Source organism: Charadrius vociferus, unplaced genomic scaffold (assembly GCF_000708025.1).
Source record: "Charadrius vociferus isolate BGI_N301 unplaced genomic scaffold, ASM70802v2 scaffold101, whole genome shotgun sequence".
NCBI classification, from domain to species: Eukaryota; Metazoa; Chordata; class Aves; order Charadriiformes; family Charadriidae; genus Charadrius; species Charadrius vociferus.
The window spans coordinates 2,184,242-2,211,758 of NW_009646941.1; the positions used below are offsets into that span (position 1 = coordinate 2,184,242).

The 27,517-nt window shown below is 41.7% G+C and overlaps 1 protein-coding gene across 1 annotated transcript in view; it reads right to left on the reverse strand.

Moving 5' to 3' along the window:
* TNS3 (tensin 3) overlaps positions 1-27,517 on the reverse strand; it is a 136,019-nt gene that overhangs the window by 61,524 nt on the left and 46,978 nt on the right. The window contains exons 12-14 of the mRNA XM_009895046.1: positions 23,378-24,637; positions 567-739; positions 96-213 (exon numbers count right to left, since the gene is read on the reverse strand). Coding sequence (XP_009893348.1) covers positions 96-213; positions 567-739; positions 23,378-24,637 — 1,551 coding nt within the window. The remainder of the gene's footprint in view (positions 1-95; positions 214-566; positions 740-23,377; positions 24,638-27,517) is intronic.

Here is a 27,517-nt window from a genome sequence, read left to right on the forward strand (position 1 = left end):
GAAAGAAGGAAAAGTACAATTTCTCTTTAGTAACAGCTAAAATGTTAATAGTGCTATTTAAATAAATAAATAAAAAGAGATAGACATTTCCTTACCATATGATGTCTCTGGTGACAGGGGAAAAGCTGGTGTAGACGGGACAGCTTCATTTCCATTTTTTGTTGGGGAGAAGATTCCCCCATCCATTTCATCTTCGTAACACACAACAGACATCTAGAGAGGGCATAAAAAAGCCAAATTACAGTGTGAAAATTCCCACCTAACCCTACAATACAGTAGGGCATTTTTCATCAGATTATAGAAGGTTTCATATAATCTGATCCACCGTTCCAGCAGAGACATCTTGGAACACTGAAAACATGCAAACACATAGGGAGAACAAGAGTAGGACATCATTAAACACTGAATTGTATTTCTGAGATAACTACAGTCATTTGTTGTTCTTACTGCTACGATACAACTGCCCAATTGCTTCACATTGATTTTGGAGACTGAAAACGAACACAGGACTCCCTATTGGCCATTCATTGCAATAAATACTTCTTGAAAAATTCTTCATTGTTTACCTCCTTGGTCTCCCCTACAGGAATTGGTGATCCTGGATTTACAGCCTGGTCAGTAGCAGGAGACTTGATCCATCCACACCGGTTATACGATGGCTGCCCAGGGACATTATTGTCATACTGCCCAACACTTAACTTTCTGATCCTTCCCCCTGTTGCATCACTATCTTGCGTACCTGTTGCTGAAAACAAATAGGTAAAGTGATTAATAAACTTGGGTTTTTTTCAGTTAGAGCTGTCAAAACAAACTTCACTATTGTGCGTTCACTGAGTCTGTTCAAGACTGCTCATGAAATAACTGGTTTCACAACTGCTTTACAAAACCACACAGGTGGAGAAAAAATAAAATCAGTTGTAGTTAGCATTGTTGACACAAGTTGGAATATACTTGCAGTACACCTGGTTCCAGAAGAGTGAAGCAGCATGCTTCTACTGACGCTCATTTTTGGAAGAGATTACCGCCGGTGCCACCGGCAGAGCCTGCCAGCAGGGGCCGCTCCGGGCAGCCAATCTCTCCTTCCACCCCTAACACACAGCAGCTCTCAGCAGCAAAAGCACTGCTGCTTTCCAGGACTGCGTTTTCCCCGAAAAAACAGTTTCTTTTTAGCTAACACGGACCCTGGCCCTTATAAACCCAGCTCACTGTACACTTTTTGTGAAACATATGGCAATCACACTTAATCACAAAAAGTAGGTATCAGATACACAAGAGGAGCTGTAACCTTTTGGAGTCTGAGGAATGGAGCACAAGAGCAAGCTGAGCAAGCAGAACAATCCAGGATATTCAAGGCCATAAAGCAGTATTTGTTTCTGAAGTCACTATTAAGAGAGTGCCATTAGATACAGGTTTATGATTAGCAGGACTTTATACTTAGTCATCCACTCCCACCAACAGGCACTTTCAGAATATTGCTACAGCAACTCCTTTTTCCACCCTTCACAGGTCAACAATAAGGATCCCACAGTAGTCCTTACTGTGTAGTCACGGGACAGTACCAAAATAACCGTATGTGTAGCAACTTTTCAGATACTCCTCTGAGAGTTTTTATTGTCTATATATTCAAAAAGATCTTTGAGAATTAGTTACTTCTCTTAAAAGAGCTGAGGATTACTAAAAGAACTTATTTTCATTGCTCTGTGTCCTTTAAACTCTTACAATCATTTCCAACTGTAAGTATGTGTTGATTAAGTGCATATCCACACCCTGATCATGGAGCCATAACAGTAGCAGTCCAAAGCATTCTCTTTATCTAAACCAGCAGGAGGGCTGAAGCAGCCATTTTGGTAAGAGAAAGACAATAGTGTACACCTTCCACACACATCCATTTCCTAATCTGAAGTAGCTGACAAACCAAATTGTAAAATCTGGTATGCAGCAGAAGTGCCTGTATTATAGACATTTCACCTTGATTATATACCAGAATTATAGATCACAAATAGGTTTCTCTATAGGAGAACAGTTTTAATTCAAGATTAAAATAGAGACACGGATTGCAGACTAAAATCCATGGTACTTATGTGATTCTGCATTGAGACACTTATGTATCAACCTGAATAACTTGCTGGCAAGTAGTGGCTTATCCTAAAAACTGTGAGTAAACTAGATGCATCAAACAAGATCTTTGATGCCAGAAAAGGACATGAAATCACAAATATCTTCCAAACTTCTTAAGTGATACAAAAAGTCATGAAGATTTCTACTGCAATTGAAGACAGTTAAGAATGTAAACAGACTTCATACTATTCCAGAATTTACCAACTTTTTGCATTGGAATTATTTTTTGTATTTGTCATTTTTGTAAAGAAAAATGAGTGGGAATCACTGTGCAGAATCTCAGAATTTGAGGAGACCATCTAAGACCAGGTCTCCCAGTCCCACCGCTCCTCCGCAGGAGGCAATGGGAACCAGGAACGGCACATAAGAATTTCACTCCACTTGTAGCCAAGTTACTAAGGTACAGGCAGTTTCTTTCTGAATGTGCCTCTCCTACTTAACACAGCCACGTAGACTACTTTATGAGACCGAATATCTACCTTTTTGATGGGTAAAAACAGACCCTAAAATTTAGCACAGATTTTACTTGTCATGCTAATGAGGGCTTCATCGCCAATGATATTAATACATTCATGTCATTAGCATTCATACACTCATGAAGCTTGTAATTTCTATGAAGTTAATATAGTCCTCAGAAAGCTGCAAACAGGTATCTCAGGGAAACTGGACATTTTCCTTAAACAGACTGAAGTACTTTACGTATCAAATTCCCAGCAGATGCTGGACAACGGAGGGGTGAAGTTGAGCTGTTACACTGGAACAAAGCTTAAAGCAAATAACTTGAATCTAGCACATTAAAATTAAGCAAAGTCGTCAGCAAAAAATCACTTTTACTTAGTTTATTAGTTTCACGAATCTAGTTCAGAGCTGCCTTGCTTAGCGTAATGTATGTTTAGAGTTATTAATTTAATAGGCATCCTTTACAGTGTCACGTGTCAGGAGCCAAGACTTTCTAGAAGTCACATCATTCGTTTTTGTTCCTGTGGTTTAGCTTAACATTTTGGTAGAGTTTCATAAACGTCCCAGGAGCAAATATTTATTTATTTGAAAGCATTTTGTATACTCTAATTTATCTCTTTTCCCTTGTGAACTACAAAAATAATTTTGTTTTCCCTGAAGAACTAATAACAACATTCCAACAGATTGGCATCAGAACAGCATCAGGCATTTATCTTGTCAGATGGTTATCACCATGCCAATGCTACAGCTAACAGAAGCACACCCTGGTTAAAGGTTAATCTTTGTTTGGTTTCTTTAGCTGCTCAGCTGTCCTGGAGTACGATGGAGAAGTATTTAGAACTATTAGAAAGAAAACAACAGTAAGCTAAAAATCTTGTCTGCAGTGACATGTCAATAACAATGCTTTATCTCATGTATTAGCACTTGTCCTGGCTAAACTTCAAAAACTATTATGTTAACTCCTTAGGTATTAGACATGTTCGTATTTATCGAGTGCATGAGTCACACTATTAAAAAGGTCCACATTGACTTTCAGTTGCCACAAAAACTAGTAAGAAGATGTTCACGTGCTTCCACTTGATTCATAGGGCTTCTGGGCTAGCCTCAAAACCAGCTTTATGTGAGAGTGGGGCAAGCACAGCATATGTGTTAAGATTATTTGGGAAGAACTTTTCTTGTGGAGGTGGAAAAACAAGCTGGACTGATAGCGCTTCTGCCCCTTATGGAAGTCCTTATCATTTGTGAAACAGAACTACTAGTCTTTTCCAAAACCCAGCACAGTCCATCTAGAGACCTTCACTTAACTTCCACCTAGTTTGTATCACAGCCAACTGTGTAAATTACAGTCAAACTGGAAACCCCTTACAAAAGATAATTATAAAACAAAGTTCATAAGAACTTTCAGCATCTTGTTGTTTACTTGTCTACAAGGGGCTCTAAATAACATTATGACTTTGTGCATGAAGAGGTGTAGTCACCTTTAAAGATTTGAATATTACTTCAGGCCATTCAACTGCCCTTCTATTCCTCTGCATTGTTTTTCTTGATGGAGGCTTTTTTCTTTTTTTTTTTTTTCCTAGAAATAAACTTACTGAAACTGTTTTGGGGGTGGGAAAAAACATTATGATATATTGGATCACAACAGGATAAAAATGTTTTAAAGTCTCTAGATTCACATGCTATCCTGGTTACCACTACAAATAAGTAAAAACTGTATTTAGAGGTTATTTATCCCTTGAATAACCTGCAGGCTCCATAATGTACTTCAAATTACCAAAATAATAGTAACTTGCCCTCCTTTAGTATTAAGGAATCAGAAGAGAACAGAACAGAAGAATACACAACATTCAAGTTGGAAGGGACCTACAATGATCATCTGGTCCAACTGCCTGACCACTTCAGGGCTGACCAAAAGCTAAAGCATATTATCAAGGGCATTGTCCAAATGCCTTTTAAACACTGACAAGCATGACGCATCAACCACCTCTCTAGGAAGCCTGTTCCACTGTTTGACCACACTCTCAGTAAAAAAGCGCTTCCTAATGTCAAGTCTAAACTTCCCCGATGCAACTTTGAGCCATTCCCATGCATCCCGGTACTGCATCCCAGCCAGAAGAGATCAGCACCTCCCTCTCCACTTCCCCTCCTCAGAAAGCTGTAGAGAGCAATGAGGTCGCACCTCAGCCTCCTTCTCTCCAAACTAGACAACCCCAAAGTCCTTGACTGCTCCTCATAGCACGTTCCTTCCAAGCCTTTCACCAGCTTTGTTGCCTGCCTCTGGACACATTCAAGGATCTTAACACCCTTCTTAAATGGCAGTGCCCAGAACCGTACACAATACTCAAGGTGAGGCCACACCAACACTGAATTCAGTGGGATAATCACCTCTTTGGACTGCCTGGTTATGCTGTGCTTGATGCACCCCAGGATGCCGGTTTCCCTCTTGGCTGCCAGGGCACACTGCTGACTCCTGCTGAGCCTGCTGTTAACCAGCACACCCAGACCCCTTTGGCAGGTCTCCTCTCCAGGCACTCCTCTCCCAGTTTATACTTTTGCCCGGCATTACTCCATCCCAGGTGCAGAATCCGGCATTTAGACTTGTTAAATTTCATCCCATTAACCGTTGCCCAATGCTCCAACCTACGCAGATCCCTCTGCAAGGCATCTGGTCCCCGAAGACAGTCAACAGCACCTCCCGGTTTGGTATCATCAGCAAACTTGCTAATGGTGCAATTCAACTCCTGCATGCAGATTGTTGATCAATATATTGAATGGAACTGGCCCTGGTATTAAACCCTTACGAACACCGTTAGTGACTCATCGCCAGACAGGTGCAGCCCCATTCTCTACAACCCTTTGAGCCCTGCCGTTCAGCCAGTTCTTCACTCAATGCACCGTGAACCTGCTCATCCCATAGTCGGACAACTTGTCCAGAAGGATGCTGGGAGGGACAGTATCAAAAGCCTTTCTAAAATCCAGAAAAACAACATCCACTGCCTTCCCTTCATCTGCCACTCACATGACCTTATCATAGAAGGACAGGCCTTTGCCTCTCTGAACCCATCATGTTGACTGTGCCTGATGAGTGTGCTATTCTTTAAATGCCTTTCAACAGTACCCACTATCATCTTCTCCATCCTTTTTGCAGGAACTGAGGTTAGACCTAACAGGTCTGTAGTTCCCTGCGTCTTCCCTCACACCCTTCCTGTAAATTGGAATACCACTGGCTAGCTTCCAGTCAGCAGGGATCTCCCCAGACTCCCAAGACTTTTGGTAGATGATTGAGAGGGGTCCTGCCACAACATCCACTAGCTCCTTCAGGACTCTGCGGTTAATCCCATCAGGCTCCATGGACTTGTGAACATTCAGCTGACACAGCTGGCGCCTTACAGCTTCAGTGTCCACAAACGGAAAGTCACTGTTCCCACAGTCGTGGTCCTCCAACTCAGAGGACCACGCAGCCCAATGTCTGTCAGTATTACTAAAGACTGAGGCAAAAAAAGCATTGAATGCCTCTGCTTTTTCTTCATCCCTGTTAGTCATGTGACCATCTTCAAGTATCGGTCCAATGAGGGACTTGGACTATTATACACATTTCTGTAAATGAGATTAAGGACCTAATTTATAGGGACTCAGTTTACATTTACAAAACTCTATGGTTTTCTGGTTAAGAAATGCGTCTAAGTGGTATTTCAAAATAATCTATAAATTTCAGACTAAAAATACCATTACACTAATTTGAAATTCCAAAAGGTAAAGCTAACTTTGTGTTTATCCTTACAACCTAAAAGGCATGGCAGCTAAGGAGGATGTAAAGAGGAAAAGGTGATTGCAGAAACCTTATGGTAAGTGATAGAAATCTTTTTTTATGGCTGACTCCACAGAATAAAACAGTTCACATTAAGCAAAGAAAAAAAAAATTAGGAAACTCCCTTGTAACTCCTATTCCATCACAAACAAAACAATCACAAACCAGGTTTTTACAGTTTAGATAACTCTCCTTGATTTGTAATGGCATCTCAACTAGTCAAATGTCTTTACATTTACAGTCTCAAGAAAGCAAAGATGTTTTGGGTCCCCATTTTTCCCAGATTCCTATCTTTTTTAACTGCTTCTTTAGCACCACTTACCCTATTCTTTGAACAACCAGAAGTCGCTCTTCACAACAGAAATACCATCAATAATACAGTCAAAATAATAACACTCAAAAGATGATATTAGTCAGAAATATCTTGAAAATATTAAGTGTAATTTCAGAAAGTCAATCTTCTAACAGCAGTGAAGACACTGAGCTTCACAACATGAAATAAAACTGATGTGAAAAAACATGACCTGAACACGATGTTTTAGAAGCTCAGCTAACTCCTTTGTTTTAAAGCAGTTATTTTAGATGCAGTTACTGACAGATAATGATCCAAACAGTCTCCCTTTTCAACAAAAATTTATACATGATATTGCAGCTAGTTTGAAAGGTCACTAGATCGCCCATTATTGCTACCAATCCTAAAACAAAAAGCCTTACTGTTTTGGAGTATGAGCTCCACCAAATCCAACTGAGGCAAATAATAAATTCACCAAGTTTTAGATCAACCCTAAAAAACATGGCTATTGTTTCTAAGACAATTCAAAACCTCTGAAGTGGTCTAAGAACAAATAATCACGTTGTATTACACTTCTCTGAACTGTTTAAGATATTTTTTTTCTGTTAACTTTCCTTGTCAAATAATCAGCTAGCAAAATTACTTAGCACTAGAAGTAATATTCATCTGCCCCTTCACATTAATTGTTTTCAGATGTGTCGTGGTTTAACCCCAGCCAGCAACAAGGACCACGCAGATGCTTGCTCACTCCCCTCCCTAGGGTAGGGAAAAGAGGGAGAAAAGGAGGGGGGGGAACCCAAAACTTGTGGGTTGAGGTAAAGACAGGTTAATACAACAGTAACAAGGAAAATAATAAGAGGAAAATAATAATAATAATAGTAAAAAAAAAAATGATAAAAGAATATACAAAACAAAGTGATACAACAGAAGTCACTCTCACCACCCGATGATCAGTTGCCCAGCCCGTCCCAAGCAGTGATCGCAGATTCCTGCCCCCCACCCTCCCCAGTTTATATACTGCATGGTATGGAATATTCCTTTGGCCAGCTCGTCCTGTCTGTGCTCCCTCTCAACTTCTATGGGAAGCTGAAAAAGTCCTGGATTAACGTAAACATCACTTAGAGCAACAACTAAAACAATATGCCTTATCAGCATTATTCTCATACTAAATCCAAAACACAGCAGCTGCTAGAAAGAAAATTAACTATATCCCAGCTGAAACCAGGACAGGATGGAAATTCACTGATGTATTGTCTATTACAAGGAAAGAAGAAACAATTCGCAATCATGTAAACGGTGAGTAACAGGAACTTCTGTGCAATCAGTGATCTATGCATAACCTCCGCTCCACAAGTGAAACAAGAAACTTATCCAAAGTCTCTCTGAGTTTTCAGAAGCTACAATTATGATCTCTGCATTCCATACAGTGTCTTTCTCCATGAAGTCTCTTCACAGTATCAAAGCTCATTCAGTGGGTATCAGAGCATCAGGAGCTATCCCTGCACAACATTCTCAGGAACTTCCATTGCCATATGCTGTTGTCCTGGTTTGAGGTAAAACAGCACCAATTTTGTTTAGTAACTTTACTTTTTAGCTAGGCCTCTTCTACCTACTGAAATTAACAGCATATTGTGCAGACAACGTTTGTTCTGAGTGATCAGACCTATGTTTATAGCTGATGCCAAGGAATGGTATGCAGAGAGGCTGTTCCTTATACTTACTGCTGTAACAGCCAAGGCCAGATAACTTTGTTATTTGCCCCACTGGAGGGTCAGAAGCAGAAAAGCGTAGAGGGGTCCCACCTGTGGGGAGGAGCGGACAGGACAGGTGACCCAAAACTGACTATAAGGGTATTCCACCCCATCTGCCTCATGATCAGTATAAAAGCTGAGGGATCAGTCAGTGCGCTTTCTTCAATGGCAGGTGTCCAAGGAGGACTCTGTCTGCTCGTCTGCCTTTGATCCCAGTCCAGAATCCAGATCAAGAATCCAGTTCCCATCCGTCACTGAGTCCAGACTGGGACCTCCCCAGTTCCTGTTGGTGACATGACTGTGATTCTGGGAACTTGATATGGTTTTGTATATATTTCATTATTTCCTTTTTATTAATAATATTTCATTAAAGTAATTTAGTTCCTTCTAAACTCATAAGTCTCTCTCTCTCTCCTGCCTCTCTGAAGAGAGGTTGGGGAGAGCATCTGTGATTCTGCCCAGTGGCTGGTTTGGCCCAAACCACAACAGCTGTAGATACCACCACCAAGACCTACGTTCTCTCCCAGCCTCTCTGCAGAATGCGTATTCTCATTCATTACATATATTGAGGTGCATGCAGAATGCATAAAAAAGCTTGTCAAAATATGAAATATAAACAAAATAATGGCAGAGTATGAAAAGTGATGTGAAGAGTCTGGGCCTTCAGTGTCCCACTTGATTTAAAGTCCCTACTAAGCTGCAGCAAGATTTCAGTATGAATTCTGCCTTTTTTAGTTACACTAGCCTAAGAATACTATGCTACAAAAAAACCAAACACAGAACACCTAAAATATTCAAAAGTCCCATAAAGATGTAAGGTTTGCACGTTCTGTTCCATAATCCAGTTTATTCAATTGTCACATGTCTCTGTAGAAATTCCATCAACTTGATCATCAAATAACAGTTAGCTGTGGCTACATATATTGACACAGCATACACAAGGGTCATAGATTTGAGTTGTAAAATCAAAACATGGACTAGTTTTCAGTTGCTGGCCTCAGAGAAAAGTAGGAGGGGGTGTTGCCGTCTACGTCAATGACAAGCTGGAGTGCATGGAACTCTGCCTGGGGATGGATGAGGAGCCGACCAAGAGATTATGGGCCAGGATTAAAAGGAGGGCAGGGACACGTGATGTTACAGTGGGAGCCCACTAAAGGCCACCTGACCAGGAAGAACAAGCAGATGAGGCCCTCTATAGACAGACTGGAGCAGCCTCACGTTCACAAGCCCTGGTCCTCATGGGGAACTTCAGCCACCCTGATATCAGTTGGAAAGACAACACAGCAGGGCATAAGCAATCCAGGAGGTTCCTGGAATGCGTCGATGATAACTTCCCTCTCCAAGTGATAGAGGAACCAACAAAGACAGGTGCCATGCTGCACCTTGTTCTCACCAGCAAGGAGGGGCTGGTGGGGAACGTCACACTCAAGGGTAGCCTTGGCTACAGTGATCATGAAATGGTAGAGTTCAGGGTCCTAAGGGCACTGAAAAGGGTGTACAGCGACCTCGCCACCCTGGACTTCAGGAAAGCAGACTCTTCAGAGGGAAAGCATCCCTCTTCAGGGATCTACTTGGTAGGGTACAATGGAATAAAGCCCTGGAGGGAAGAGGGGCCCAAGAAAGCTGGTTAGTATTCAAGGATCACCTCCTCCAAGCTCAGGAGCGATGCATCCCAACAATGCATTAAAAAAAAAGCAGGGGGCCTGCATAGACGAACAAGGAGCTCTTGGACAAACTCAAAAGCAAAAAGAGGCCTACAGAGGGTGGAAACAAGGACAGGTAGCCTGGGAGGAATACAGAGAAATTGTCCAAGCAGCCAGGGATCAGGTTAGGAAAGCTGAAGCCCAGATCGAATTAAATCTGGCCAGGGCCATCAAGGGCAACAAGAAAAACTGTAAGTATGTCAATGATAAAAGGAAGACTAGGGAAGATGTAGGCCCTCTCCAGAATGAAACAGGAGACCTGGTCACGCAGGATATAGAGAAGACTGAGATACTTGAGGACTTTTTTTTTTTTTTTTTTTTTTTTTTAAATTATACAATCATAGAATGGTTTATGTTGCAAGGGACCTTGAAGATCATTTTAATTTTTGCCTCTCTTCACCGGCAAGGGCTATAGCCACACTGCCCAAGTTGCAGAAGGCAAAGGCAGGGACTGGGAGAAAGAAGGAGGAGAAGACCAAGCATGAGACCATCTAAGGAACCTGAGGGTACACAAGTCCATGGGACCTGACGAGATGCATCCACGGGTCCTGAGGGAACTGGCAGATGAAGTTGCTAAGCCACTAGCCATCATATTTGAGAAGTCATGGCAGTCTGGTGAAGTTCCCAAAGACTGGAAAAGGGGAAACATAAGCCCCATTTTTAAAAAGGGAAAAAAAGAAGGCCAGTCAGTCTCACATCCATGCCTGGCAAGATCACAGAACAGATCCTCCTGGAAACTCTGCTAAGGCACACAGAAAATAACAATGTGATTGGTGGCAGCCAACATGGCTTCATTAAAGGCAAATCCTGCCTGACAAATTTGGTGTCCTTCTACGACAACATTACAGCATTGGTGGATAAGCGGAGAGCAACAGATGTCATCTACCTGGATTAACGCAAAACATTTGACACTGTTCTGCACAACATCACGGTCTCTAAATTGGGGAGACATGGATTTGACCGATGGACCACTCAGTGCACAAGGAGTTGGCTGGACAGTCGCACTCAAAGAGTTGGAGTCAACAGCTCCATGTCCAAGTGACAAGCAGTGACAAGTGGTGTTCCTCAGGGACTGGTACTGTGACCAGTACTGTTTAACATCTTTGTTGGTGACACGGACAGTGGGACAAGTTTGCTGATGACACCAAGCTGTGTGGAGCAGTCGACACACTGGAGGGAAGGGATGCCATCCAGAGGGACCTGGACGGGCTGGAGAGGTGGGCCCAAGCAAACCTCATGAAGTTCAACAAGCACAAGTGCAAGGTCCTGCACGAGGGCTGGGGCGATCCCAAGCACAAATACACACTGCGTGGAGAATGGATTGAGGACAGCCCTCCTGAGGAGAGGGACTTGGGGGTGTTGGTTGATGAGAAGCTTAACATGAGCTGGCAATGTGCTCTTGCAGCCCAAAAGGCCAACTGCATCCAGGGCTGCATCAAAAGAAGTGTGGCCAGCAGGTCGAAGGAGGTGATTCTGCCCCTCTACTCCGCTCCCGTGAGACCACCCTACCTGGAGTCCTGCATCCAGCTTTGGAGTCCTCAGCACAACAAGGACATGGACCTGTTGGAGAGAGTCCGGAGGAGGGCAACCGAGATGATCAGAGGGCTGGAGCACCTCTCCTATGAGGACAGGCTGAGAGAGTTGGGGTTGTTCAGCTTGGAGAAGAGAAGGCTCCAGGGAAACGTTATAGCAGCCTTCCAGTATCAAAAGGGGGCCTACAAGGAAGCTGGAGAGGGACTTTTTACAAGGGCATGTAGTGAGTGATAGGATGAGGGGGAATGGCTTCACTCTGGAATAGGGGAGGTTTAGATTAGAGATTAGGAAGAAATTTTTCACTATGAGGGTGGTGAGGCACTGGAACAGGTTGCTCAGGAAAGCTGTGGATGCCCCATCCCTGGAAGCATTCAAGGCCAGGTTGGACAGGGCTTTGAGCAACCTGGTCCAGGTGGGAAGTGTCGTTGCCCATGGCAGGGGGATTGGAACTAGATGATCTTTAAGGTCTCTTCCAACCTAAACCATTCTATGATTCTATGATCCTGGGCCACATTAGTCCAAGTATTGCCAGCACGTTGAAGGAAGTGATCCTTGCCTTCTACCCAGCACTGGTGAGGACACACCTATAGTACTGTGTCCAGTTCTGGGCTCCCCCTTACAGGACACACTGAGAGAGTCCAGTGAACAGCCATGAAGATGATTAAGGGACTGAAGCATCTCTCCATTGAGGAAAGGCTGAGAGAGCTGGGACTGCTCAATCCGGGAAAGAGAAAGCTGAGGGTATGTGAGCAATGTGTATAAATACCTGAAGGGATGGCGCACAGAGGAAAGAGCCAGGCTCTTTTACGTGGTGCCCAGTGGCAATGGGTACAAACTGAAACACAGGAGGTTTCCCCTGAACATCAGGAAACACTTTCTTACTGTGAGGATGACTGAGCACTGTCACAGGTTGCCCACAGAGGTGGTGGAGTCTACCTCCTTGGAGACAGTCAAAAGCCATCTGGACATGGTTCTGGGCAACTGGCTCTAGGTGGCTCTGTTTCAGTGGGTGGAGGGGAGGCGTGGATCAGATGACTTCCAGAGGTCGCTTCCAACCTCACTATTCCATAACACAAAATAATCCCCATCCTTCAAAAGGCCCAACACAGACTTTTCTCAGTGTCTGCAAATGCTTCCAGATATGGTTAGAATAGGTGTAATTTCAGATAGCAACAACCCTCTCAGTGCTTTTCTTAACTTACTTCACAAGTTGGTTCTGCTCATACATAGGTAAATCAGACCATCCTGTGATTTAATAGCTACAGTTTGGAATTTCAGATCATGTTTTCTAACATGTCTTTTAACCCTACAATGGATTTCTGTCTCCATATGTCTTGTAATAATCAGCTGCTAGAAAAAGCTAAGTATTTTAAACCTAAAATTAAGATTAAATTCAATTAAGATTACCTTACATTGTACCTGTGAGACACACTGCTTTTTCTTAATTTATGGCACTGGGATGGAGTATTCCTATGAAACTGTACAGGCTTGGTTGAATAGAAAGCACCTATGAACAGAACTGAATAGAAAAGTAGTTGAATAAAAAGCAGCTATGCAGAAGACGACCAGGCGATCTTCGTTGTTGCCCTTGTGGGAAAAGTACAACTGCATGCTGAACTGTAATAGCAAGACAGTAGCCACAAGGTCAAAAAAAGCAATTACTCACCCCTATTCAGTATTTGTGAGGCCGTATCTGGAGTACTGTGTCCAGTTTTGGGTCCCAAAGTACAAAAAATTGGACTGAATCCAGCAAAGGGTTACCAAAACAGTCAAGGACTGCAGTACGTAACATGAGAAGAGGCTGGGGAAATTGGATTGCTCAGTCTCAGTAACAGAAGGTAAAACGGGCCCTCACTGCTGTCTTCAACTGCCTACAGAAGGGATTACAGAGATGCAGCCAGACTCTTCTCAGAGATGCAAAGTGGTAGGACAACAGGCAACAGACAAGTTGCAGCAAGGAAAATTCTGAGCAGATACAAGGAAAAAGAGCTGCACAGGGATGTGGGAAAATTTTTAGAGATCAATGGTCACCCTGTGAGCACCCCAAGCACTGAGGACTTGTTGACGACAGTGTAAGCTTCAAGGAATGTAGAAGGTCAAATTATGTTTTGTGAATGGCTGAGTTAGGTGGAGGGAGGAAAGAACTGTTGCTGAATGTACGGATAAGCAGGATTTTAATTAAAACATAGAAGGAGATAACTATGCGAGTGAACAGCTGGGGCTAGCCAATCATATAGTAGAGATGCTCACTTGAACTATGCATGTAACCAATTGCTGCTTGAGTGTTGCGTGGCGTGGGACAGAACTGTCTATAATAGCTGAGCTATCTGTGCAATAAAGTGGCATTTACCCTGATCATATTGGTCATGGTGTATCTGCCCGAGCTTCCGCGTCAACACAGGGAGAGGGGTCAGTCCCTGGAGCAGGCGTATGGAAACACTGTGAAATCTGTAACCTTAAAAGGTTTAAAAACTTGACTGTGGGTCACTTCATCTAACTGAATCTGCTCTGAGCAGGACGTTGGACCAATGACCTCCTGAGGTTCCTTTCAACCTGATTCTGTAATGCACACATGAGAGTATAATAGAATGTTTCAGTTGGAAAGGACCTACAATGATCATCTAGTCCAACTGCTTGACCACTTCAGGGCTGACCAAAAGCTAAAGCATATTATTAAGGGCATTGTCCAAATGCCTCTTAAACACTGACAAGCATCAGGCATCGACCACCTCTCTGGGAAGCCTGTTCCAGTGCCTGACCACACTCTCAGTAAAAAAATGTTTCCTAATGTCAAGTCTGAACCTCCCCCGACAGATGCAGTTTTGAGCAATTCCCACGCATCGTGGCACTGAATCCCAGGGAGGAGAGATCAGCACCTCCCTCTCCACTTCCCCTCCTCAGCAAGCTGTAGAGAGCAAGTTGTCCCTCAGCCTCCTATCCAAATCAGACAACCCCAAAGTCCTTAGCCAGTCCTCACAGGACATGCCTTCCAGCCCCTTCACCACCTTTGGAGCCCTCCTCTGGACACATTCAAGTATATTAAGATCCTTCTTAAATGGTGGTGCCCAGAACTGTACACACTACTCAAGGTGCGGCCACACCAGTGCTAAATACTGCCTTATAAAACAGTTTTATTTGACAATACTGCCTTTGATCATCTGCAGAGCAGTTTAGACAATGCCAGATGATATCAAACCACCAAGAACTGACTTCATACTGGAGCCATTAATTGCAAATTTTTCACATTTCCATGTAAGACCAAACATGTTTTAATTTGGAGTATCTTTTGAAAATTAGCAAAGATCTATACCAGCTTCAATACTTAATGAAAATATGTTATTGTTACATTTTATTTGTAATTTTATAACTAAATGATCAAAGCGTGTGTATAGATGCATAATGAATTCACTTCAACACTATCCCTTTCACAAGAGACAAAAGGTAACATCTATACATTTAAGAAAATCTGACAAACATGTACACAAGCCCCATGCAGATAGTTTAAGAAAACCACATGTGGTTTGAAGAAATCAAAGGGAAACTTACTAGGATGCATGTTTAACCAATTAACCAACCAATACAACTTAACAGATACATATATTAGGGAATATAATATAATTAGGGAAATAATACACACAACAAATAACTGACCCTGCAAACAGACAACTTGGAAATCATTGTTGTGTACAAGCATGTCACACACAGAGGAGCATAGAGAGGACCAGAAAAAGCAGATGCTCTGGAAGTGAGCTTCTCACCATAGCTTCAACCTGTGTGAAAAGTTAGCATGACATAAAAGAGGGTCTACAGGTTCAACCCACAGACTGATAAAACTCAGGGTTCTCTTGAGAAATTTACAGTGACAACTCCCACAAGGCTGTTTTTCCAGTGCCCCTTTCAGAGACCTCAGCATAGTCCTGAAGGCTGAAATAAGACTCTGAGAATTATGTTAGCATTGCAGAAATTCCGGATGCTGCTGCCTATACAGCAGTTTAAAAAGACCTGCATAACTCTGACTACCCATTACTGTGAAAGATGTAACAATTCATCAAGAAAAAAAAAAAAGGTCCATAAGTTAACTTCTAACAGCAGAGCCTTCAGGGACTGCCCCACATACTAAAAAAAAAAAATGGTACCACACTATCCAAATCAAATATGATTTCCTTCTCTGGCACCATTTATCTTCTACAAAGTCTAAGGTTTTTGCAGAAGGCATTTAATGATCAAGCTTTCAAGACAGCTTTATGCTTATACTAAAGCAAATCTATTTTAAGAATTTAGAATCCACTTTACAATCACTGTTGCAAATTTAAAGGAAAAATAACATCTTCAAAGATAGCAAGACAAAACCTGAGCTAAAAATTGCTGTGGTGAAAAAAGGACAAGCAAATACATACCCAGATGAAACAAAATAATGGATTTCTGATGCAAGTCCTAACAGAGTATCTTGTTATGCTCAAATTTTCAGATTCACAGCTCTTTAGGAACACTGTTTCAAAGGGATTAATGAGAACAAAAGCCAACTGAGCTGTGCCTGTGATATCTTCAGTGCCTACTCTTTCTAAAATGTAGTAGGAAGTGTTACTGCAACCAGAAAAATCTCTTTTTTCTTGAAAGAAATACTCCACATTCAGCAATGATTCAGAAGCAAACTATTCTTTTTTTTCCCCCCTATCTAGAATGGGTAGTAGAGTAGGAGTCCAAACTCCTTATAACCCATTAGTCTAACAAGCAAATTAAAAGGTCTAAACTCTACCCCAAATCCAAGTAGGCCATTAAACCTGTCCATGTAGGACACAGCAGTTTCACAGGTCTGGCTACTTTAGCTTCTTAGCCCTTTTACACTGTGCCAAGCATCAGCAGCAAGCCTGTTGCAAAATTCAAACTGGTATCTCCAAACCCATACAGAGATGTCATAATGATGCTACACTCGGGCCCACAACCTTGCAGGTTTGATAAAAACTTGTGGAACAAGTACACGATATAAACTAAATTAAAAATTACTGTGCTGCTAAATGTAACTAAAATTCCATTTTAAACTTTTGCTAAAAAATTAATTAATCTAAATTTAGTTTAGTTTAAAAAAAAATTAATTTAGTTAAAACTCCAGTTATAACTTTAAAACTCCATTTTTTAGTTTAGCTAAAAAGGTCATTTAAATTTACTGTTAATTACTATAAAATTAACTCCAAGTCAGATACCAAAATTTTCGTGTGCAATGGAAACTACAACAGGTTTTGTAGTGTACTGTTAATACATGCAAATAAGGCATGAGGATTTGAACAAGCTTTGTTCTCCTGTCACTTTACACCTTATTTCAGATGGACTGGATCTGCTCTCCCACAGAATATCAGAGTGCATGGGAACATCTTGAACAGTTCAATGCTTTTAAAAATTATTATTTAATGAAGTATGCAGAAAGAATTTCTTCCCCTCTCCTTTGTCTGCAGATACACTGTAGCATGATTTATGATACTGTAATTTGGACCATCTTCAAAGATTTATTTTCAATAAAGGAAAGACCTCTGAAGATGTTCCAAACACTTGTAATCAGATGTTTAGCCACCTTATTTTTATTCATTTTGCATGTTGGGCTTTTTTTTTTTTTTGAGGGAGGGAAGATGGCTTTGTTTAATGACCAATTCTTTACTGAGCTGATAAACTATATAAACTCCACACAGAATGTAAGACTGTGTGAACCACACACCTGTGTTGTCCTCACCACATTAGGTGACCTAAGGATGTTTTAAGATTATATTTTCAAACACAGTAACTCATGCATGAATGAGAATTAGAATTAGCTGAGAGCAACAATATAATTTCAACCTTATGGAAAATACAGACCCCCCCCTCTTCCTGATTCTGACCGATTTAGATAGACATCCATCTTTCGGTCACGGCAATGGAAACAGGCTGCCCCCAAATGCTGAATGCATGTGTTCATGTGCTTTGCCTTAGTTTGGTCACATATTCTTCAACTGCTTCTAATTTTTTTCTAAAGTCGTAAACTCTAACATTTTAAGAGTGAAAAGGTGGGGAGCAGGGATGAGACATGGGTGAATAATGGCAGGTTTTACTAAAAATGGGTAAAAACCTTTCTGTTCTCTACGTTTATTAACAGATTCTTGCTTTTACAGTTTTCTAGGTAGAAGCAAAACATTGTTTTAGCTTTCCTCCTCTACCCAATAAGCATAAGCTTTGTGATAAAAGATGGTTGCTTTGAGGAAGTAAGTCTTACAAATGATCTTTAACAGCACACTAAGGTCATGTATTATTATGCATGGACGAATATACATAGTGTGAAGTAAAGGGTGAACATAAGACTGCAGAGAAAAGCTTGCATACACATGAAGATTTTCTCAGGCTACAAACCTTGCTGTTACTTTAAATCAAGAACAACTGCAGCACTGTGTTACTACTAGTAAATGGCAGCTTCATTTACTACCCAAAACTCATCTCCATGTAACTGAGCTCATGTAAAAGCAAAAAATTGGAAAATCCTAATATACAGTGCACTAATTCACCTCTGATAACCAACACATATACCACTGAAGAAGAAAAGAGGTGATCAGCCACTGTTCTACATGGTTCATAAAGACACATCCTAACAAAAAGAAATTCAAGGATCACTGTCTGCTTCTTCCTCTTCTCAAGAACACTGAGCACTTAACCCAAGACATCATTTCAGACAGAACCTAGAACTCTGCTAAATGGGCAGTCAGTAGTTTGTGCCATATTAACCTATGCTAAGGATATACGTGTATGAAAACCTCTAGGAAGAAGTGTGAAAGGAGAGGTAGCTGCCTATCTGTCAATCAGTGCAGAAACACACAAGCAAAGAGAGGTTAAGAAGGCACCATAATGTACACCACAGCTGACACACACAGATTTCATTCTTAAGCTCCTTCTTCCAGCTTTGGCAAGCACTGGAAACATGCACATGCCTTCTTAAGGCATACATTTTCTGCACGCTCATGCAGGAAAACAGATAAACCCACCATCCTCTCATAATTCAACCTTCAAATTAGGCACACATACAGTACATCACATCAATCCCATTCATATCCAGCACTGCTTGCTCTCACTCACTCAGAATACCTCAAGTATCCACTCAACCTCAGAGCCATTCAGCCCTGATCTGCCAACTCCCTCCATCACAGGCCAATTAATGCCCTTGATGTAGTTGTTAGGTTAAAGACTGTTAAAGTCACAGGGTATAGAGGTCCCCCTAAAATCTTACTGTGCAAGACCAACCATTACTCAACCCCACGGCAGCCAGCATTTCTTTGCGCTATCAATTACACCTCCTGTGCTGCAGTAGTTTCAACAGCTAATTAATTGCCGTGGAGAATCCCCTGCTTACCCTAATTCTGTAAGTCTACTCCAAGGTAAGGTAAACTACATCCAGCAGGCTTGTGCTCTGTTACCGCGAACTGGCAATGAACAACAATGTATTATTGTTATTTCCCACACGATATCCTGGTCTCTAAATTGAAGAGACATGGATTCAACAAATGGACCACTCGGTGGATAAAGAAATAGCTGGACGATCGCACTCAAAGAGTTGCGGTCAACGGCTCAATGTCCAAGTGGAGAGCAGTGACGAGCAGCGTTCCTCAGGGGTCGGTACTGGGACCTGTACTGTTCAACATCTTTGTCGCGGACACGGACAGTGGGATTGAGAGCACCCTCAGCAAGTTTGCCGATGATACCAAGCTGGTTGGTGAGGTGAACACGCTGGAGGAGAGGGATGCCATCCAGAGGGACCCGGACAGGCTGCAGAGGTGGGCCCAAGCCAACCTCATGCAGTTCAACAAGGCCAAGTGCAAGGTCCTACATCTGGGTCGGGGCAATCCCAAGCACAAATACAGGCTCGTTGGGGTATGGCTGGAGAGCAGCCCTGAGGAGAAGGACCTGGGCGTGCTGATTGACGAGAAGCTCAACGTGAGCCAGCAATGTGCGATTACAGCCCAGAAGGCCAACCGCATCCTGGGCTGCATCAAAAGAACTGTGGCCAGCAGGTCAAGGGAGGTGATTCTGCCCCTCTACTCCACTCTCGTGAGACCCCACCTGGAGTACTGTGTGCAGCTCTGGAGTCCTCAACATAAGAAAGACATGGACCTGCTGGAGCGTGTCCAGAGGATGATCTGAGGGTTGGAGCACCTCTCCTATGAGGAGAGGCTGAGAGAGTTGGGGCTGTTCAGCCTGGAGAAGAGAAGGCTCCGGGGAGACCTTATTGCGGCCTTCCAGTACCTAAAGGGGGCCTACAGGAGAGCTGGGGAAGGACTTTGTACTAGGGCATGTAGTGACGGGACGAGGGGGAATGGCTTTAAACTGGAAGAGGGCAGGTTTAGATTAAACATTAGGAAGAAGTTTTTTACTTTGAGGGTTGTAAGGCGCTGGAACATGTTGCCCAGAGAGGTTGTTGAGGCCCCATCCCTGGAGGTGTTCATGGCCACGCTGGATGTGGCCTTGGGCAACCTGGTCTAGTGGGAGGTGTCCCTGCCCATGGCAGGGGGGGTGGAACTCGATGATCTTTACGGTCCTTTCCAACCTAAACCATTCTATGATTCTATGATTTTAAGGGATTATTTATCTTATACTATAAGGTTTTCTTTTCTTTCTAGTATAGCACACGCTTACAGCTTTTCACTGCAAGTATGCGGAGTACTTCAGCTTTACTGTATGTGTGTGCATGTACAGGGGAATGGAGTCAGACTAAACTGGTGCTTTAGCTGTGCGCTGTGGAGGGAAAGCAACATTAAAAGTCTGAAGAGGAACTTTCCATGACATTATACATTAATTTGTTTCCACACATGCAAGAATAACCAAACACAATGAGTTATGTTTTTATCTGATTTTTTTTAAACTGTTTTAACACTTGCTATTTAACCAAATGAGTACAGAGGATATCTCTTGTTATTTATTAATCCTTGCACAGAAGCACTAATTCTCAGTAGGAATAGGACGACAGACTTTTTAAGGGCTTGGGTTTGTACACTGGAACTCTAGACCATTTGACAGACCTGCATACCTTAAGGCAACTTTCGCTACTTCTCCTCACATAGATATTGCATGCCTATGGTCCCCAAAGACAACTGAACTGTCAAGCATGTTTGAAAAAAGGAAGGGAGCTAATAAAGAGTATTTCCTTGTTTCTCACCCTTTAGGCTTGCTGCTCCTTTTCCCACCCACCGTCAAAATAGATTAATTTTGCTGTTTCAATTTATCTACCTGTTTTCTCATACAGCTGAGGTTTGGGAGGTAGTAGGGGATTCTGCAAACAGTAGGTTACTTTTCTAGTATTCAGTTACCTGCCTAGCACAATATCATGATGTTTGGACTACACTTCTGGTTTACTCCTTTGAAGTGCTATGCAGAGTTTGAAAACATATCAGAACATCTGTGTTTTATGCTCAGAACTATGACTGGATTCAGATGAGACATGAAATTATACCCCTGCTGCTTCCATCTGACCATCCCAATTCATAATTTCTCCTTGCCGCTAGAATGCTCCCTTTCCATCAGATGATGTATCAAGGGAAAAACAGTCCAGGTCTTCCTCATTCTTAACAGTCCTTCAGTCAAACTGCTCTTTCCCCTTGTCTTGTGCACACCATGCATAAATGATTCTATATAAAGCAGCAGGGCAAGTCCAGCTATGTAAATAAATAAATCCCACAGCATCTGGAAAACTAGTATGTGCTGGTGACCTCCTCGTCTCAAGCAGAGGTGGCAGCATGCCACATAAACACATTGTTTTACCTTTGGAACCATGGGTAGTTTTAAAATCAAGCTCTTACTAGTATAAACTGAGTGATACTTGCAAAAGTTAGAAATAGAACATTTCAGCACTTGACATCACGGCAAACTTAAAATGTCATAAAGCTATACGAAGGAATATTTCTTTCAAAAAATCTGTTGTTTAATTAAATGCTATTCTTATGTAACTTACTCCAGTATCACATGTTGAAGCATATGCAGAAAATGACACCTGAATCCTGACATCTCCAACTTTAGCCTTGGAGCTAACACCCTAAAATACTGAATTTACCTTTCTCATAGCTCTGCCCCAGTACTAATCATAATTTCCTAATGGGTTTTGGTAACATGGTGGAATAGCTGTGTTCCTCACAGTAAAGTTCCTAAGGATTAGATCCTATCACAAAGATATAGGTATGTGGTTTCAGAATAAATCTGTTCTATCTGCTTTAAAGGCTGCTAAAATGGCCATTCTGCTTGTCCCCCACATCCAGCCATGTGCCCTCACCACTCCTTCAGTGACTACCTGTTCACATTGCAAGTTTAACTATTTGATCTGACAGAGAATTAACCTGTAAGAAAACCTTCAAACCATTAAATTAACAAGCTAATCCAACAAACCTCACCACTGCAGAGTTACCAGATCTGATGCAAAGATGAATGGGGTAATGCATGTCCAAGGATCCTGTGTTGTGGTTTGGGCGGACATCCTGGAGGCAGCTTAAGGCCACCTCTCTTGGGAACAGTTTGCTGCATTTCAATTGCATTAGACACAACAAAAAATTGCACTGTTAATCACAATTAATATACTCAAAGGGTTCAAGGGGCAGGCAAGGGACTCAACACATATCTAAAATTACTGCCTCAAGAGCAAGGCACATGATTTTTACACAAGGGAAACTCCTCAAGACACTACCTACATTAACCACAAGCAGAGGTCTTTAAACTTTAGGACACTCAAATGCACTCAGCTGCCTAAAGGCCCCAAATAAATTAAAACATCTAAATCCTTACTATGTCTACTCTCTGCCTCTTCTACCAGAAGATACCATCCTCTGAAGTAGCAGTTGTTGAAAGTGATGGTGCTTCAGCTTACACCCCCAGAAACATAAACCAATAATGTCTCCCCACACCCCACCAAATAAGGAGCTGGAGGAAAGGAAAAGCACCGAATCAGTTTTGCAGCCTTTGATGAAATGAACTATAACTTGTCAACAAGGACAACCACAAACAAATTTCAGCTGAGAATACTGAACACCGTTTTACACTAGCACCCTGTTTCAAAGAGACCACTAAGGCAAGAAGATGCTAACCAACCTAAACAACAGTGGCAGCATAAGGCCCTGAAAAATAGAAAGTAAAATGAAGAAAAAGCACTTGAAGGGTTAAACTTTTAAAGGAAGTTTTCTTAAACATAAATATCCTAAGTCACTACAAATATGACTAGAATGAGGTCCATAAATCTCGATGACAAAAGCCAAGAACAGAGGCCTCCAGCCTTGCATTGTGTACCCTGTATTCTACACATATTAAGCTCTCTGCAGCGTTTAAACTCTAGACACAGTTCATTCGTTTATTTTGGGCCCTAAATCATAAACCATTTCACTACAGATGCCTTCCAAAAATGTTTCAATCTAGGAACTGTAGGAATTCTGCTCCCTTATCACTTAAACTCAGAGCAGCAAAAAATCCCAACTGATGATCTATAATAGGTAAGAATTTGCTGATCAGTACTTTTTTCAATCAAGAAAAAAGTACCTGCAAAACTCACTTATCTTACATCAGTTTGATTCTGTAATTTCTTGGATGCTTAGGTAAAGAGGTTATCAGAAATAATCCCTTGATAACCGTCATGAAAGTTGTAAGTCATGACCCGAGGTCCTGCTGTACCATACCAAGAACACTCAAGTGCGAGGAAATGTATTATACTTAAAGTATTACAACAGCTTACCATGCCAGGAGGGATTCCTGTTTGTGACCTCTAATTTGTCATGGAAGCCAGGACTCCTGCCAAGCCCTTCCACATCTATATCAAGGCTGGTAAAGCCATTTACTTGATTTCTGTCTCTGGTGACAGTGTTAATGCGTGTCGGGATAGGTTCAAACGTAGGGTCTAACTCCAAGATCAGCCTGTTCAATTGTTCAATGGACTGATCAATATCCAAAGTTGGAGAAGCTGGCAAGTCCGCAGCATTCAGTCCTAGATCCAGGCCATTTGTGTTCCTCTGAGGCACTGGCCTTGACTGAAAACTCTCGGCACTGGCATGTTCTGCAGCTTCAGCAGCACCTGGCATGCTTCCTAGTCCCCTTTGCACAGCATCTCTGCTGCTGGAGCCACGTGTCGGGGTGTCCGGGACTCGGGACTGGCGCTGGACACTGCCCGCATTCTCCACAGTGTTATGAATGCCAACCCTAATTTCATTCTCTGGAGCAAAACCATATTGGTGAGCAGTGACCATCTGCTGCTGGCGTACCCAGGTCTGAGTAGAGTAGTTACTTGGGTCGTAGGCTTGAGGCTGTGGTGAGACAGAAGGATTCCGTTGCAATTGCTGAGCTGACTTTGGCTCAGTGCTTCCAAACGATCTCTCATAGAGGGGATCCACCCCAATTCCCAGGTCTGGGGCAAAAGCATTGTGATGCTCTTCCCCAGTGTTACTTCCAAAGCCATCTGAAAGAAGTGAGTTCTGACTGCTCTTATGGCAACTAAAGTTCCCTAGGTGGGTGGAGTGCTGCCCTTCTGAGGAAGACAAAGTCCCAATGCTGTCCACGCTGTGAAGGTCATGATTAGGCATTTCGTCATCCAGAATATCGGTCTCCCTGTCCTTCAGTTTCGTCTCTCCATTCATGTGAACTTGAGCTGGCACTATGTGGCAAGTCCCACTGTACTTGCTTTGAGCATCAGTCATATCCTTGGTGGCATTGACAGAATCCTCCAGACCAAAGCCACTAAGTAGCTGGTCCAGTTCTGCCTTCTCTTTTGGACTCAGACCTCGTTTGACTCCAGGCACAACGCGCTCCTCAGTCTTGTCTGTCCTGATGGAAGCTGTTGAGTGTCCTGAATCGCTGCTGACAGACAGAGTATGATCACTGTGATCAGGACTGCCAGTCACAGGAACATCCTGAGCAACACCAGGGATGCAGCTGTCTGAAGAGCTCTTCTTTCTCACTTTCGCATACAGACTGCCATCAATGGGACCTTGGGTATGCAGCACTGTGGAGAGATAAGCAACAGGGAACAGGAAAGAAAAGGACAAGGCATTACATAAGGGCTTTGACTGGTGGTGTACCACATGACAGAAGTACTGCTAAATACTAATGTAACTGTTTCTGCAAAACTTAATTGCCTCTACAAATACAGTGTCAACCAATGGCATTATCTTCTTTTATTTCACATTTCAATTTATAACAGTTTTCTTGATGAAAACGTAATATGCCATTCATAGCTCAAGATCAAATATAGTTCTCTCTTTTTATGCTGTTTTGAATGCACGTTTATGGCTCCACAAACTCTTCATACTAATTTGAAGAATTACACTATTACAGTGCTAGAAATTTGAGAGGCAGCTACCATGCATTCCGTTCAGAGCAAGAATGGTAGGAACCTACCAGCAATACTTGCCTTGAACATATATCATGCAATTACCAGTTCATCCATTTCTACTTGATGATTTAACTACACTATGAAGAATCAGTTACTCCTTTTCTTGGTGGTGCAAAGTAGAAACAGGCTTTCAATCAGAGCTGCAGTCCGTAGAATATACGTAAGGCCTCTTCACAAAGGAATCCATAGGAAATGTTAGACTAGGAAATTTCTACACGTGTGGAGGATCTGGTATGCATTTCATGTTTCAATTTTAATAAGCAAGGCCATAATCCCTTAAAAGTCAGAATATAACTCCTTCCTCATCAATGATGAGAAGAACCTAACTTTTTTTCTGATCTTTGAGGTACTCACTCAACTAAAGTTTATGAATAACCATTCATCATAAATATGGGCTAGAATTTTCCTTTCTGTTTAGAACATCTTTAGAAAATACAAAAATTTGGCAGGAAAATGCATCTCCTAAGTTTATTAAGGCTGGGTTTAAGAACAGACAAATTCCTATTTTCAGTTGCATGAGCACAACTTAGCACGCTTCCACTGACATCAGCTATGCACAGAAGAACTGGGTGAGCCAAATTTTACCTTATCACAGAACTAATGAACTCTAGTGGAGGGCTTCACTGAAGTGACTACCTTGCTTTTGATCCCAGAACCATTACTGGCATCCATGAACCCTGATGCTTTTTGCTATCTCGAGGAATACATCCTATACGTTTTAATCTGACATACTGATTTTCTTTCATGCTGCAGCCACCAGCCAATCTTAATTACTTCTTTTCAATAACTAACAACACCACCAAAAATCAATGCAAAACATACAGTAGAAAGTCAAGAGAATCATAAGTTAGAGACTAAAATCTCAGCCTTAGAATTGTCTCCTATGTACATACCTGTACATGTTTTATCACATATGTAATATTTTAGATATTATGCTTTACTACTAACAGGAATCACATAAAGTATATACTCAACAATAACAAATATGAAATACATACAAAATGGGTAATTAAAGTTGTTGAAACAAATCTCTTTCTGCTTCCCAGAAAAACCCCACAAACTTTAGCAGATTTTGATATACAATCAGGAAGTAAAAAATCAATTTGAGTTACAAATACTACTGCAAGAATAATCTCTTCCATGTTATCTCAGTACTACCAACACTGGCAATGGATAAAACCGCAGAACACCGAATACAGTGATTTCCTCTGGAACACTTTAAAAGCTCAAGAGTTTATTTGAATCCAGCTTATTTTATCCAAACCACTTTTTACTACCACTGCCTGTCAGGGCTTTTAAAGCTCCCCTTGACATTATAGATCACGGAGAAGAAATGAAGTCGTGGGAGGCACATTCTTACAATCCTTTATTGGTCTGGTTTGTCCCACTCCCACTCCCACACACATCACACAGGTTAGACCAACCTGAGGTAGATTGTGGCTACTAGGCTCTTAACCAGTGCTGAAAATGAATACAATTAACTCTGTTTCTTATGAAAACTCTAGGAGTAAATATTTCTACTGTCCGCCAAACCAAGAAAGTAAAGCTAGTGGTTCTATTTTCAAAAGATTTAATGCTCATTTACCAAAACATTTAAATTAAGAAGTTGTTTCCGAGTAACTTTTCCTACCCATAGTTTGAGAATTGTTTGATAATAAGAAAATTAGATCATTACGATTTAGGAACAGGCAGATTTTTGTCAAAGGTAACCAACAGCTTAGTCTACATCTGTGGCAGTTCCAGAATCAAAGAGCCATGGAAAGCCCAATGCATTTCAACATCAACTCTACCACATATTTTCAAAATAAAATTAAAATGGCATCATGATCATCCAGCTTCCAAACTACAAAGCTTTTCTAGGCAATACCATTTTAGAAAAAGCATTATTCAGAAATTGTACCCACAATGGCAATGAATTCATCAGTTTATAATGGCAAGAACAGTGGTCTGGTTGGAAAAAGCCTTCATTATGGAACACACTGCCAAGTTTCCCCCAGTTAAAATACTTTCATGTCAGAGGTTATATGATAGGTCACTAGATTTTAGCTAATAATTAAAGAACAACTTTTTACTTTTTAAGGACTAGGTACTATTACTTGGCTGATGTTGATTTTAAAAACAGCACACGCAAAAGACCAAAATACTCCTTTTCAGAGTAAGTCATGAGGCTAGGGAAAAAAGAAAGCAATTCCCTTTGCTGTAGAACTTCTCTATAGGTAAACTGTTAGAAGCCTGCTGAAGTTTATGATGTGTAAATCCCATGCTGAAAAGAACTGCTATGCATGAGGTTGAATGTCTGTGTACAGATATTTAAAACCAGTATTTATGAAAAAAAAATAGTGTATCTTAAGCAAAATACAGCCAACTGACAGTTTCTCAGATTCCTTCATGCTGTGATTTCTCATAAGCTCTCACTACTGCTAGGACAATGAAGCGCACTTGATGCTTCATGTGGAATTATTTAATACAGTTATCACAATAAATTGCAAA